Source organism: Gymnoscopelus microlampas, assembly GCF_963454915.1.
Source record: "Gymnoscopelus microlampas genome assembly, chromosome: 21".
NCBI lineage: Eukaryota > Metazoa > Chordata > Actinopteri > Myctophiformes > Myctophidae > Gymnoscopelus > Gymnoscopelus microlampas.
The window spans coordinates 32,545,438-32,557,910 of NC_139958.1; the positions used below are offsets into that span (position 1 = coordinate 32,545,438).

General features: G+C 41.2%; 1 protein-coding gene across 8 annotated transcripts in view; it reads left to right on the forward strand.

Annotated features, from left to right (window-relative positions):
- cacna1bb (calcium channel, voltage-dependent, N type, alpha 1B subunit, b) overlaps positions 1-12,473 on the forward strand; it is a 262,230-nt gene that overhangs the window by 208,167 nt on the left and 41,590 nt on the right. For all 8 annotated transcript variants that reach the window (XM_084046067.1, XM_084046073.1, XM_084046069.1 and 5 more), the window contains 6 exons: positions 3,117-3,277; positions 4,239-4,376; positions 8,470-8,671; positions 9,939-10,103; positions 10,596-10,706; positions 12,008-12,091. In XM_084046067.1, coding sequence (XP_083902193.1) covers positions 3,117-3,277; positions 4,239-4,376; positions 8,470-8,671; positions 9,939-10,103; positions 10,596-10,706; positions 12,008-12,091 — 861 coding nt within the window. The remainder of the gene's footprint in view (positions 1-3,116; positions 3,278-4,238; positions 4,377-8,469; positions 8,672-9,938; positions 10,104-10,595; positions 10,707-12,007; positions 12,092-12,473) is intronic.

A 12,473-nucleotide genomic window follows, 5' to 3' on the forward strand; every position in this document is an offset into this window, starting at 1 on the left:
GAGCAGTGGTTTTCAACCTTTTTCATGCCAAGGGCCCCTAAATTGATATACATTTGGCCGCGGACCCCCATTGGAAAATGTTTCGTGCCAGGGACCCCCCAGAAGCAAAGACATCAGTTAATTTTCGCTTTAAAAAATATAAATGATCAAAGATATGCACAGTTTTTCAAGGTTTTTCAAAAATAGCAGATCTACAAGCTCAAAGCGCGGCACTCGGTGCCGCGCTTTGAGCTTGTATATCTGCTATTTTTGAATAGCCTAAGCTAAGTGGTTAAAAATTATTGTGATGCTATGAACTAATTTCGCTGGGGACCCCCTGGTACTCTCTCAAGGACCACTGGTGGTCCCCGGACCACTGGTTGAAAACCACTGATCTAGAGAACAGACGGGCGGAACGTCCTTTCCTTTCAAAACCTTCCCTTGATTTGGGCACCCGAATATGGTGCCCAAACGCGGGAGTAGAGCGTTTCTTCCGGGTGCTTCAAACGGCAGTGAGCGACTTTCATTGAAATGAATTGGTGGGGGGGCGGGGCGGGGCAGTCCGCCCTCTAGATATATTATAACTCTATGGTGTAACCTCCCTCTCACTTTGCCGTAATTGCTGTATGAGGAAAAATGCAAATGTGTCCCAACAACCAGTGGTGGGAAAAGTACTCAAATGTTTTACTTAAGTAAAAGTATCAATACTGCAATGTAGAAGTACTCTGTTACAAGTAAAAGTCCGGAATTCAAAATGTACTTGAGTAAAAGTACAAAGGTATTGGTATCAAAATGTACTTAAAGTACCAAAAGTAAAAGTACTAAATGTTTGAAAATAGCAGATCTACAAGCTCACGATGCGACGCGTTGTGAGCTTGTAGATCGGCTATTTTCAAATAAAGTAGTTAATGTATGTTTTATAATCTAATAATCTATATCTGCAAAGTAACTTGTAACTAAAGTTTTCAAATAATTGTAGTGGAGTAAAAGTACAATATTTGCCTCTGAGATGTAGTGGAGTAGAAGTATAGACAATTGGAAACACTCCAGTAAAGTAAAAGCACCATCAACATCGCACCATAAGTACAGTACTCGAGTAAATGTACTTAGTTACTTTACACCACTGCCAACGAGGGAGGGACACCCGCGGACCCCTCGAAGCCGCCGTCGCCCTTGTTGTTGAGCTTCAAAGAAAAAACGCTGATGTGTGGCCCGGCATGTTGATCAGATGAAAGTAATGGAGCTGACAGAAGACAGAGGATCTCATTGGGGTAATAGAAGTGAGATGATTGAGACAGATCAGGGTTGGCAGGCGCGCGTGGTGGACGGCGCTCGCTAGGAGTCGACTCGACAGAGCTGGCAGAGGACGGATGAATGGCAGTGGTGTAAAAAAGTAACTAAGTACGTTTACTCAAGCACTGTGCTCAAGTACAATTCTGAGGTATTTTTTTACTTTACTGGAGTATTTCCAATTGTCTATGCTTTTGCTTCTACTCCACTACATCTCAGAGGCAAATATTGTACTTTTACTCCACTACACTTATTTGAAAGCTTTAGTTACTAGTTACTTTGCAGATATAAATTATTACATTATAGAACATGCATTAAACACTTTAGTCCTATTTTATACCTAGGGTGTTTGAAAATAGCAGATCTACAAGCTCACAGCGCGTCGCATCGCGACGCGTTGTGAGCTTGTAGATCTGCTATTTTCAAACATTTTAGTACTTTTACTTTTGGTACTTTAACCACATTTCGATACCAATACGTTTGTACCTTTACCCAAGCCAAGTTTGAATTCCGGACTCTTACTTCGTAACAGAGTACTTCTACATTGCAGTATTGATACTTTTACCGAAGTCAAACATTTGAGTACTTTTTTCCACCACTGATGGATGGATGGGATGGATTGGATGGCACTCAGAACAAAAGGCCTGGCCGCTGATCGTTCATCCTGGCAGCATATTCTTCGGCCAGATTGATAGATAGACGAAGCACTTCATCTCTCAGAGTGATCGCAGCGCAGACCTGATCAACAGAGTGCTGTCACACGGAGATAAAATAGATGCAACGGCATAGTGAAAGAGACAGAGAGAGAGAGAGAGAGAGAGGGAGAGATTCATGCGAGTATATGTGTAATCATGCAAATGCATAATCGTTGCTGTCGGGCGGAAACCTTGTATCTCCGCGTTTCAACTTTTTATGTAACTGTCCAAGAGTGTCTCGCAAAAGTATAGTGAAAATACATCTATAAGCTCCAAACGTGTCGTCTCGTGACGCGTCGGGAGCTCGTAGCTCTACTATTTTCGCTATTTTTCGAAAAGTTTGTGAAAGTGGTTGAGATCTGTCTGTGTGCTTTATACATATTTAACCAATGAAAGGTATGAACAAGATCTAGATGATAACTACTAATGTAGTTATTCTTTTCTCTTCCATTTCCTGAAAAGTCACTGTTTTGGACTTACAAGGTTTTCCCACTCGACCTCCATGCGAGTATATATAGTGGTGGGTGTATTCATGCAGATGCATGTTATGAAAGTGGACACATTGTGTGTGTGTGTGTGTGTGTGTGTGTGTGTGTGCGTGTGTGTGCGTGTGTGCGTGTGTGCGTGTGTGTGCGTGTGTGTGCGTGTGTGTGTGTGTGTGTGTGTGTGTGTGTGTGTGTGTGTGTGTGTGTGTGTGTGTGTGTGTGTGTGTGTGTGTTTGTTTGTATTACTATACTTGCGAGGACCAAGTCTAGTAGAATTTGAAGAAATCTACATTGTGAGGACAGTTTTCCTGGTCCTCACAAGACAAATGTTTTTTTTTATAGTTCAAAAAACTATACATTTTACCTTTACAATTAGAAAAGCATTCAGGTTAGGATTAGACATTTAGAGGTCAGGTTTAGGGGTTGGAATTAGCGTTAAACATGATTTATACTTGATTTATGCGCCAGTGTCATGCACCGAAAAATAGCTGATCTATAAGCCCACAACGCGTCGCAGCGCGACGCGTTGTGGGCTTGTAGATCTGCTGTTTTTCGGCTTTTGGCAAAATATCTATATTTTAAATGGCATTCATAAAATGGCTGTCCTAAAGCGTTGTTGTCCTCACAAGTATAGTAATATAAACCTGTGTGTGTGTGCTCGTTCCAGGCGGTGTTTGACTGCGTGGTGAACTCGCTGAAGAACGTGCTCAACATCCTCATCGTCTACTTCCTGTTCATGTTCATCTTCGCCGTCATCGCCGTGCAGCTCTTCAAGGGCAAGTTCTTCTACTGCACCGACGAGTCCAAGGGTCTGGAGAGGGACTGCAGGTGACCACACACACACACACCACAGTCCACACAGTTTGATTTTGACAGCAAATGTTGATTCAGTTTTAGTCTTTTGAATAGAATTCCATTTAGTTTTAGTCATATTTTAGTCATCTGAAATGTTTTAGTTTTTGTCTAGTTTTAGTCGACTAGAATATAGACTAAATCGACAGTTGATTTAGTCGACTAAAATGTGTTTTGGCGGTGCCTTGACGGCGTCGTAATGGCTGATTTTACACTTGGTTGCATGCTGAAAATAGCCGATCTACAAGCTGCGCGACACGTTGTGAGCTTGTAGATCGGCTATTTTCAGAGCGCCGAACATAAATGACTTGTCTTTTAGTTCTACAGGATCTCTTCTCCACTAGGCGCTCCATAATATTTTAGTCTAGTTTTTATTTCATTTTTATTTCGTTTTCGTCAGCGGAAAAAGGTAATCGACGAACATTTTTCGTCATAGTTTTAGTCGACGAAATCAACACTGGTCCACTCCACACAGTTTGATCTCCAAAAACTTACATGAGACACCTTTTCTAAGCCAGTGGTGGAAAGAAAGGAAGATTAGATTTTTTTTCTCGAAAGGTTCCAGGTAATGCTTAATTTATATAAATAAATGGATTACTTCGAACTGCAACACACCCTATTCTGGGTGGAACAGTCGACAGAAATGGCAGCTCTGCAAGCTCACAACGCGACACGTTTTTAAGAGATTTGGTGTAGAAGGTGAAGAGGAGAGTGGTGTAGAGTGTACTGCTCTTGTTGTATAGGGGTTCGAAACGGCGTTCGCTATCTTATAAATGAAGCATTACCATGGAACCTTTCCCATTTTTTGATCTAATCTTCCTTTCTCATCCACATCCATATTTCCCATTTCCTCTCTCTCTCTCTCTCTCTCTCTCTTGTTCTGTGAACTGTCCCCCCCCCCCCGTCCCCATTTCCTTTGTCCTCCGCCGTGTCTCAGAGGTCAGTTCCTGGACTACGACAGGGACGATGTGACGGCGCAGCCCCGCGAGTGGAAGAAGTACGAGTTCCACTACGACAACGTTCTCTGGGCCTTCCTCACCCTCTTCACCGTCTCCACCGGAGAGGGCTGGCCCATGTGAGTCAGACAAGGGTCCGGGGACCCCCAGGGGTCCTTGGGGGGGGGGTTCCAGGGGGTCCTCAGCAAAATGTGTTAACATGGCATCACAATAATTTTCACCACTTTAACCTTTTATACTTTGGCTATTTTTGAAAAATCGTGAAAATGCGTGCAAACCTTTGAATATATATATTTTTAAAGCAAACATTTGTAACTCAAATCTTTGCTTCTTGGGGTCCCTGGAACAACACAATTTCAGATGGGGGAGTCCACGGCCAAATAAATATCAATTTGGGGGTCCTTGACATGAAAAAGTTTGAGAACCACTGCCCTATACAGCACATAATGCTAAAGCAGACTGTTCAATTATGTTTAGGGGCGGCCATAGCTGAGTGGTTAGTGAGCCCGCATAGGGAGCCAGAGGCCCTGGTTGCCCCCGGTTCGATTCCAAACCAGGCCAGCATATGTGTCGATGAAATGAAATTTGTCCCTGAGCAAGACTCTTAACCCCTAATTGCTCACAGGTTCTCATTGGAAACAAGACCGCAAGGACTTTCATGAACGACCTGTTAAAAAGGAATTATCCTTCTTCTTTAGCAAACATTTAGTGTTTCATGCTAAGACATAAAACGCAAATCAAATCTTCGTGGCTCAATAGAAAATAAAGCAAATGTTATGGGTTATTTTTGCATTACCAAGATGGTAGACCCTAGAGTACAGTATTAGTTACTACATGTGGACAAGAAGCACCGTTTGCTTTACTTGGCTGCTATAATAATTGAGTGGTTCTCAAACTTTGTCATGTCAAGGACCCCCAAAATGATATGTATTTGGCCGCAGATCCCCATCCGAAAATATTTTTGTTCCCGGGACCTTGTCGATATTGTAGATCTGCTATTTTTTGAATGGCCAACGTATAAGATAACGGTTAATGCGCAGCTCAAATCTAAAATGACAGAGATGCGTTCCCGGTCTTCATGGCTTAACTCTTTCATTGCCAGACTTATTTCAGACTGTGTCGTCCCAGTGCCAGGAAAATGGTGCATTTGTCCTCCGTTTGATTTTTAACATTGAAGTGAATGGAGCAGCAATTTTTTGGATAGCGTTATCTCCTAGTTCCTTTGAGATAAACAAACACAAAAATGACCAAAAAATAAAAAAAAATATTTAAAACAAATAAAAAAATAAACTTTTAAAAACATTTTTTTTTTTTTTTTAAATAATTCCCGTTTTTCCGTCATTGGCCATGATAGCCATAGTACCATCGGAGGGGAATTCCCGTTTTTGGCAGTCAAAGAGTTAAAGGACATACAGCTCATTATATGGATCCTCATTATAGCTCATTATATGGAAGGTCAAAATGTCAAAAAACGAACCGACGCAATGAGTGTGAGAGGAGCTGGCAGAAAACTGTTCACCTAACGTACATATGAGGAAATGATTTATTAATACAATAAGTAAATGGCATGCATGCCTGTCCCAATGGGCACGTGCCCAGGGCCCTAATGCTTTAACCCATTGAGACCTGAAGCCGATTCTACGTGTCTCCTAAATCCCAACAGTTTTCTGAAAAACGTATGTTTCTATATCAGTGGTGCTCAAACTTTTTCATGTCAAGGACCCCCAAAATGATATGTATTTGGCCACGGACCCCCATCAAAATATCTTGTTCCAGGGACCCCCCAGAAGCAAAGATTTGAGTTAAAAATGTTTGCTTTAAAAATCTATATATTCAAAGATTTGCACACATTTTCACGATTTTTCAAAAATAGCAGATCTACAAGCTCGTAGCGCGGCACTCGGTGCCGCGCTATGAGCTTGTATATCTGCTATTTTTGAATAGCCAAAAGTGTAAAATAATGCTTTTTAGCTCAAATCTAAAAATGACAGTTCCAGGCCCTAATGCTTTAAGCATGCATTATGACTTAATGCTCCACTTCATCATAAAAGAGTGTCACACTGAAAATTGTGAAAAAAGCAGTGAAAATATCACTACTTGCACTATTTTTAAATGTTTTTTTGCGGTTTTGGACGTACAAGGTTTCCACCCGACAGCGGCGTTGTGTATAATGATGTTTATCTCATCTAAACACTCGGTAATGACGTCTTGCACCGCTGGCTGCAATTAAACTCAGCAGACAATATCCAATCGTATTGTCCTTCTGAATGCAGATCAGGGGAGGAGCCTTCTCTCCAGGGTTCTGATGATAGTTCAAAAACTTTCCATTCGTTTTTATTTTTGACTTCGTTTTGACTTCGTGTTTTCAATTTCAGTTCGTTTTCATTAGTCTTTCAAGCTGGTTTAACATCATGAGCTTGTAGATCTGCTGTTTTCGCTATGTTTTTTAAAGAAGAACACTGGATACTGACAAAGACTAAAACTAAGGACATTTTTAGTTTTATCGTGTTTTTATAAAACCTCAGTTTTAAAGGCCTTGTAGGGAACATTAAGCCTAAATTTAAAAAATATTTATATTTTTTTTTTTTGCATTTTTTCCCCTCTATCAGCCACTATATAATGATGCTGGGGTGTTTTCCTGCATTGAAACACAGTACTCTTTCTGAAAACCCTATTTTCCCTGCATTGTTTATGTTTGTGCAGTTCGTTTCCCGGCCACCAGGGGGTGATGCCTCCATAGACTTCCATAGACTTCCTTACGTCCCGGACAAACATAACAACAACAACAACAACAATAGGGAAAATAGGGTTTTCAGAAAGAGGCCTGTGTTTCAATGCTGATAGAGGGGGGAAAATGCAAAAAAAATATATATAAATATTTTTTAAATTTAGGCTTAATGTTCCCTACAATGCCTTTAGCTCAAATGTTTTGTCAATTTGAGTTTTTGTTATTTCATTACTTTTAGTTACAGTAACTATAATAAACCCTGCTTAGTGCTGATCACCAGTGGAAGTAGAGTGCCTTCATTTTTTAACACATTGACTGCCAGAGTTAAAACATCGCCTACCGCCCCGTTGCCAGCGAAAACGGTGATTTTACTGTACCTTTGAAAAATCATGGAATATTCTCCATGACCGCCGTCATCACAGAGATCGGCTCATTACACGCACGGGGGTCCAGTAGAATCGGGGGGGAAAGAATTGGCCGGGCGCGATCCTCCACTCCAGAGCTATGACGGTTTGAATGTGGCTTGTTTTTTGAGAAACACTTTGAAAACTTTGAACTCCGAGAAAAAAATGACTTTTATAAATCCTTTAAAATGAAAGGTGCCTAGATGTTTTTTGTTGTGTATGACATCTGGTCAGATGTCGTTTTTGGCAGTGAACAGTGGTGGAAAAAGTACTCAAATACTGCAATGTAAAAAAGTACTCTGTTACAAAAGTCCGGAATTCAACATTTACTTGAGTACAAGTAAGACGCGCGAACGCTGGAAGTGAACGCAGCTCGAAAATAACAATAAGAAGAATAGAAAGGAATGAGCAATTACTTGCCATCCGGCCTGAAATATGCACAAATGACATGGAATTCTTAGATATCCCAATAGATGAACTCGTGTAGATGCTTGTAGATGTGTTATTTTTGACTGTCGCTGCTATATTTTTCTCAGAGGAGTGTAATGAGTCACCTAGGGGCACAGGCGAATTTCAGCCACACTGTAGTGCATGCAGGCAATGAGAGCGTGACTCACATGGGGGCAGCCAATGAGAGCGTGAGTGACATGGGGGCGCGGCTGCACACATATTGCACACAGACAGACACACAAGCCGAGCCGAGTGTCATAGTATGCTCCACTTGGTCGGAGGCGCGGCTTCGCCGCGCCTCCTTCCGCGTTCGCAAAAAGTACAAAAGTATTGGTATCAAAATGTACTTAAAGTACCAAAAGTAAAAGTACTAAAATGTTTGAAAATAGCCTAGGTATAAAATAGGGTTAAAGTGGCTAATGTATGTTTTATAATGTAATAATTTATATCTGGAAAGTAACTAGTAACTATAGTTTTCAAATAATTGTAGTGGAATAGAAGTAAAAGTGTAGACAATTGGAAATACTCCAGTAAAGTAAAAGTACATCAAAATTGTCAGTTACTTTCCACCACTGTGCTTCTCAACGCTGTGAATGAGTTGCATCTCGGTTAAACCCCCCCCCCCCCCAGGGTCCTAAAGCACTCTGTGGACGCCACCTACGAGGACCAGGGTCCCAGCCCAGGCTACCGCATGGAGACGTCCATCTTCTACGTGGTCTACTTCGTGGTGTTTCCCTTCTTCTTCGTCAACATCTTCGTGGCTCTGATCATCATCACCTTCCAGGAGCAGGGGGACAAGGCCATGGCGGAGTGCAGCCTGGAGAAGAACGAGGTGGGAGGGAGAGTACATCTTCACACACACACTGTAACACACACACACACACACACACACACACACACACACACACACACACACACACAGTGGTGGAAAGTAACTAAGTACATTTACTCAAGTACTGTACTTAAGTACAATTTTGAGGTATTTGTACTTTACTCGAGTATTTCCAATTTCCAATACTTTTACTTCTACTCCACTACATCTCAGAGGCAAATATTGTACTTTTACTCCACTACATTTACTTGAAAACTTTAGTTACTAGTTACAGTACTTTTCAGATATAAACTATGATATTATAAAACATACATTAACCACTTTAGTCCTATTTTATACCTAGGCTATTTGAAAATAGCAGATCTACAAGCTCACAACGCGTCGCATCGCGACGCGTTGTGAGCTTGTAGATCGGCTATTTTCAAATATTTAGTACTTTTAAAAAAAGGAATTTTAAAAAAAAAAATCAAAAAGGTAGCACATCCAAAAATGTCAATTAAATGGAGGACAAATTACTCACATTTCCACTTTTTTATTGGCACACCAATAAAGTGAACGCTTACGCGTTTCGGCTATGAGCCTTGCTCTGAGGAAGGCTCATAGCCGAAAAGTGGAAATGTGAGTAATTTGTCCTCCATTTAATTGACATTTTTGGATGTGCTACCTTTTTGGATTTTTTTTTTTAATTCCTTTTTTTGATATGTATACTGACTTTGGGTCTAGCACTCCACTGAGAAAACCCATTGTTGATGCGCAACCTCTTTTTCTTATTTATTTAGTACTTTTACTTTTGTTACTTTAAGTACATTTTGATGCCAATACTTTTGTAATTTTACTCAAGTTTTTTTTTAATTCAGGACTTTTACTTGTAACAGAGTATTTTTATATTGCAGTATTGGTACTTTTACTTAAGTAAAGAATTTGAGTACTTTTTCCACCACTGTACACACGCACGCACGCACGCGCACACACACACACACACACACACACACACACACACGCGCACGCGTGACCTGCCGTCATTGCAGTGATGGCAGGACACAAACAGAATTTGATAGGTAACCAAATGCGGTGTAACACATGCGCGGCGTGCTTTTGACAAATTCCTGTTGACATTTCTGTTGAAATTCCAATCTGTGACGACGTTACACAGCCTTGGAGAGCCTAAATAGTTTCAGCATTCAACTTGACGTTTTAATAACGGTTCTTTCTCCTCCATGTTTGTGTTTGTTTTCTCTCCTTTGCTCTCTTGCTCGCGTCGAAACAGAGAGCTTGCATCGACTTTGCCATCAACGCCAAGCCACTCACCCGATACATGCCCCAGAACAAGGAGTCCTTCCAGTACAAGTTGTGGAAATTCGTGGTGTCGCCTCCATTCGAGTACGCCATCCTGACCATGATTGCACTCAATACTGTGGTGCTGATGATGAAGGTTAGTCTACTTTATACAGTATGTAAGTCCAGAAGAACTGCCGTCTATGCAGTGGTGTAAAGTAACTTAAGTAAAATACTTTACTTGAGTATTTCCAATTTCCAATATTTTTACTTCTACTCCACTACTGTACATCTCAGAGGCAAATATTGTACTTTTAATCCACTACAATTATTTGAAAACTTTAGTTACTAGTTACTTTTCAGATATACATTTTTATATTATAAAACATACATTAACCACTTTAGCCTTATTTTATACATAGGCTATTTGAAAATAGCGATCTACAAGCTCACAACGCGTCGCATTGCCACGCGTTGTGAGCTTGTAGATCTGCTATTTTCAGGGAAACTGAAGATTGCTGGTTCGATCACCAGCTCCCCCTGGCTTAGTGTCGAAGTGTCCTTGAGCAAGACACTGAACCCTAACTGCTCCCTATGAGCACGTTGGTGCCTTGCAAATTTCGGTGTATTTCTCTCTTTTGTCCCTCAGTTCCACGACGCTCCTGTCCTCTACGAGGCCATGTTAAAATACCTGAACATCGTCTTCACCGCTCTCTTCACGCTGGAATGTATCCTCAAGATCATCGCTTTCGGTCCTTTGGTGAGCTTTCTACGTAAAGAAGTCAACAAGTTGGAGTCAATTTGTTGAATTTGTGGGTATGGATACTCCAAGTCGTAGGCTTGCCGTAGGTTTTGAGTCAATCACTCCAACATTTAGCTGGTTCAAATGTGCTCCTTGAGCATGTTAACCCATTAAGACCTGGAACTGTGTCATTTTTTTATTTGAGCTAAAAAGCATTATTTTACATTTTGGCTATTCAAAAATAGCAGATATACAAGCTCATAGCGCGGCACCGAGTGCCGCGCTACGAGCTTGTAGATCTGCTATTTTTGAAAATTCTTGAAAATGTGTGCAAATCTTTGAATATATATATTTTTAAAGCGAACATTTTTAACTCAAATCGTTGCTTCTGGGGGGTCCCTGGAACAAAATATTTTGATGGGGGTCCGCGGCCAAATACATATAATTTTGGCATAATTCTTGACATGAAAAAGATTGAGCACCACTGATATAGAAACAAACGTTTTTCAGAAAACTGTTGAGATTTAGGAGACATGTAGAATCGGATTCAGGTCTCAATGGGTTAAAGCTGCAATCTGGAATTTATTTGAATGAATAAAATGTTATTTTAACCAGTCTGTATGGTAGAGTACTGTATGTTAATACTATATAACTAGTCCAATATCTCACCTGTCCTAGTGGGAATTCCCACTTGGCTGAGCGTTGGATGTTTGGTTTTGAATCCTGGGTGTTACAGTTGCAATTCCTTACAAAATTACATATTGTAACTTTACTTAACCACTTTGAACTAAATATTATCTAAAAAATCTCCGACTGCCGACCAGAATCGTGAGTCGGGCGGGCCTACATGGGACGTGACTTTAAAATCCCTCTCACAATCAAAATTGAAAAGGAGGGACATAGAAGAGCAGAGAAGAGACAGAAGATGGGATGAACAGATGTAGGGCACCGAAAAATGCATCTCCCTTAGCCAACATGGGCCCGTTTGGCCCGCGGTGAGGCATTTCTAATATGGCTCCTTTCCAATCACAAGGCCCCGTCGTTTTGACACATGCCGCTTACCTCCTCCTGTTAAGAACTAAGCCTGGACAGATGTCTGTTGTTCTACGCACTCAGCCCGCTGTGTCAGTACAAATCCCACCACCAGGGGGCCCACAACAAAACGATGGCCTGAGGAGACAGCATATAGTTCTTACAATCTGCGACGCGTTGTGATGCAGATCGGATTTAAGTGATTTAAGGGTCCCGGGTTGGGTTATTGAACATATGGTCACCCTATCTCAATCTCTATCTCCCTCTCTCTGTTTGCCTTTCTGTAGAGCTACCTGAAAGCGGCATGGAATGTGTTTGACTTTGTGACAGTGCTGGGGAGCATCACAGACATCTTGGTTACAGAGATTAAGGTAAGATACTTCTCTGGTGTGTTCTTCTACACAGTGGCTCTGGGCTGGACTTATGAGGCTTGGTCACCGCCAGAGAAAACGTTGGCACTGCAGCCTTCCAGAACCTTCTGTGATGTGTTTTGTTTTGTTTACATTTACTTTACAACCACAACCGGTGAGATACGTCATAAACAAACTAAATGTAAAAAATATAAATAAATTACGAACAGATGACAGCTTCCTTTCTCTGCTTTCGGGAGGTGTAGTTCCAGACTATATACTGTATAGCATTCAGAGATTGTGGTATAGTTGTCTGGCTACGCGAGACTAGCCCTGCTCTTATGTTCCTGCTCTAATAGCCCCCAATTGTTATTTGGTATTCTTGTACAGTATACACTACAAA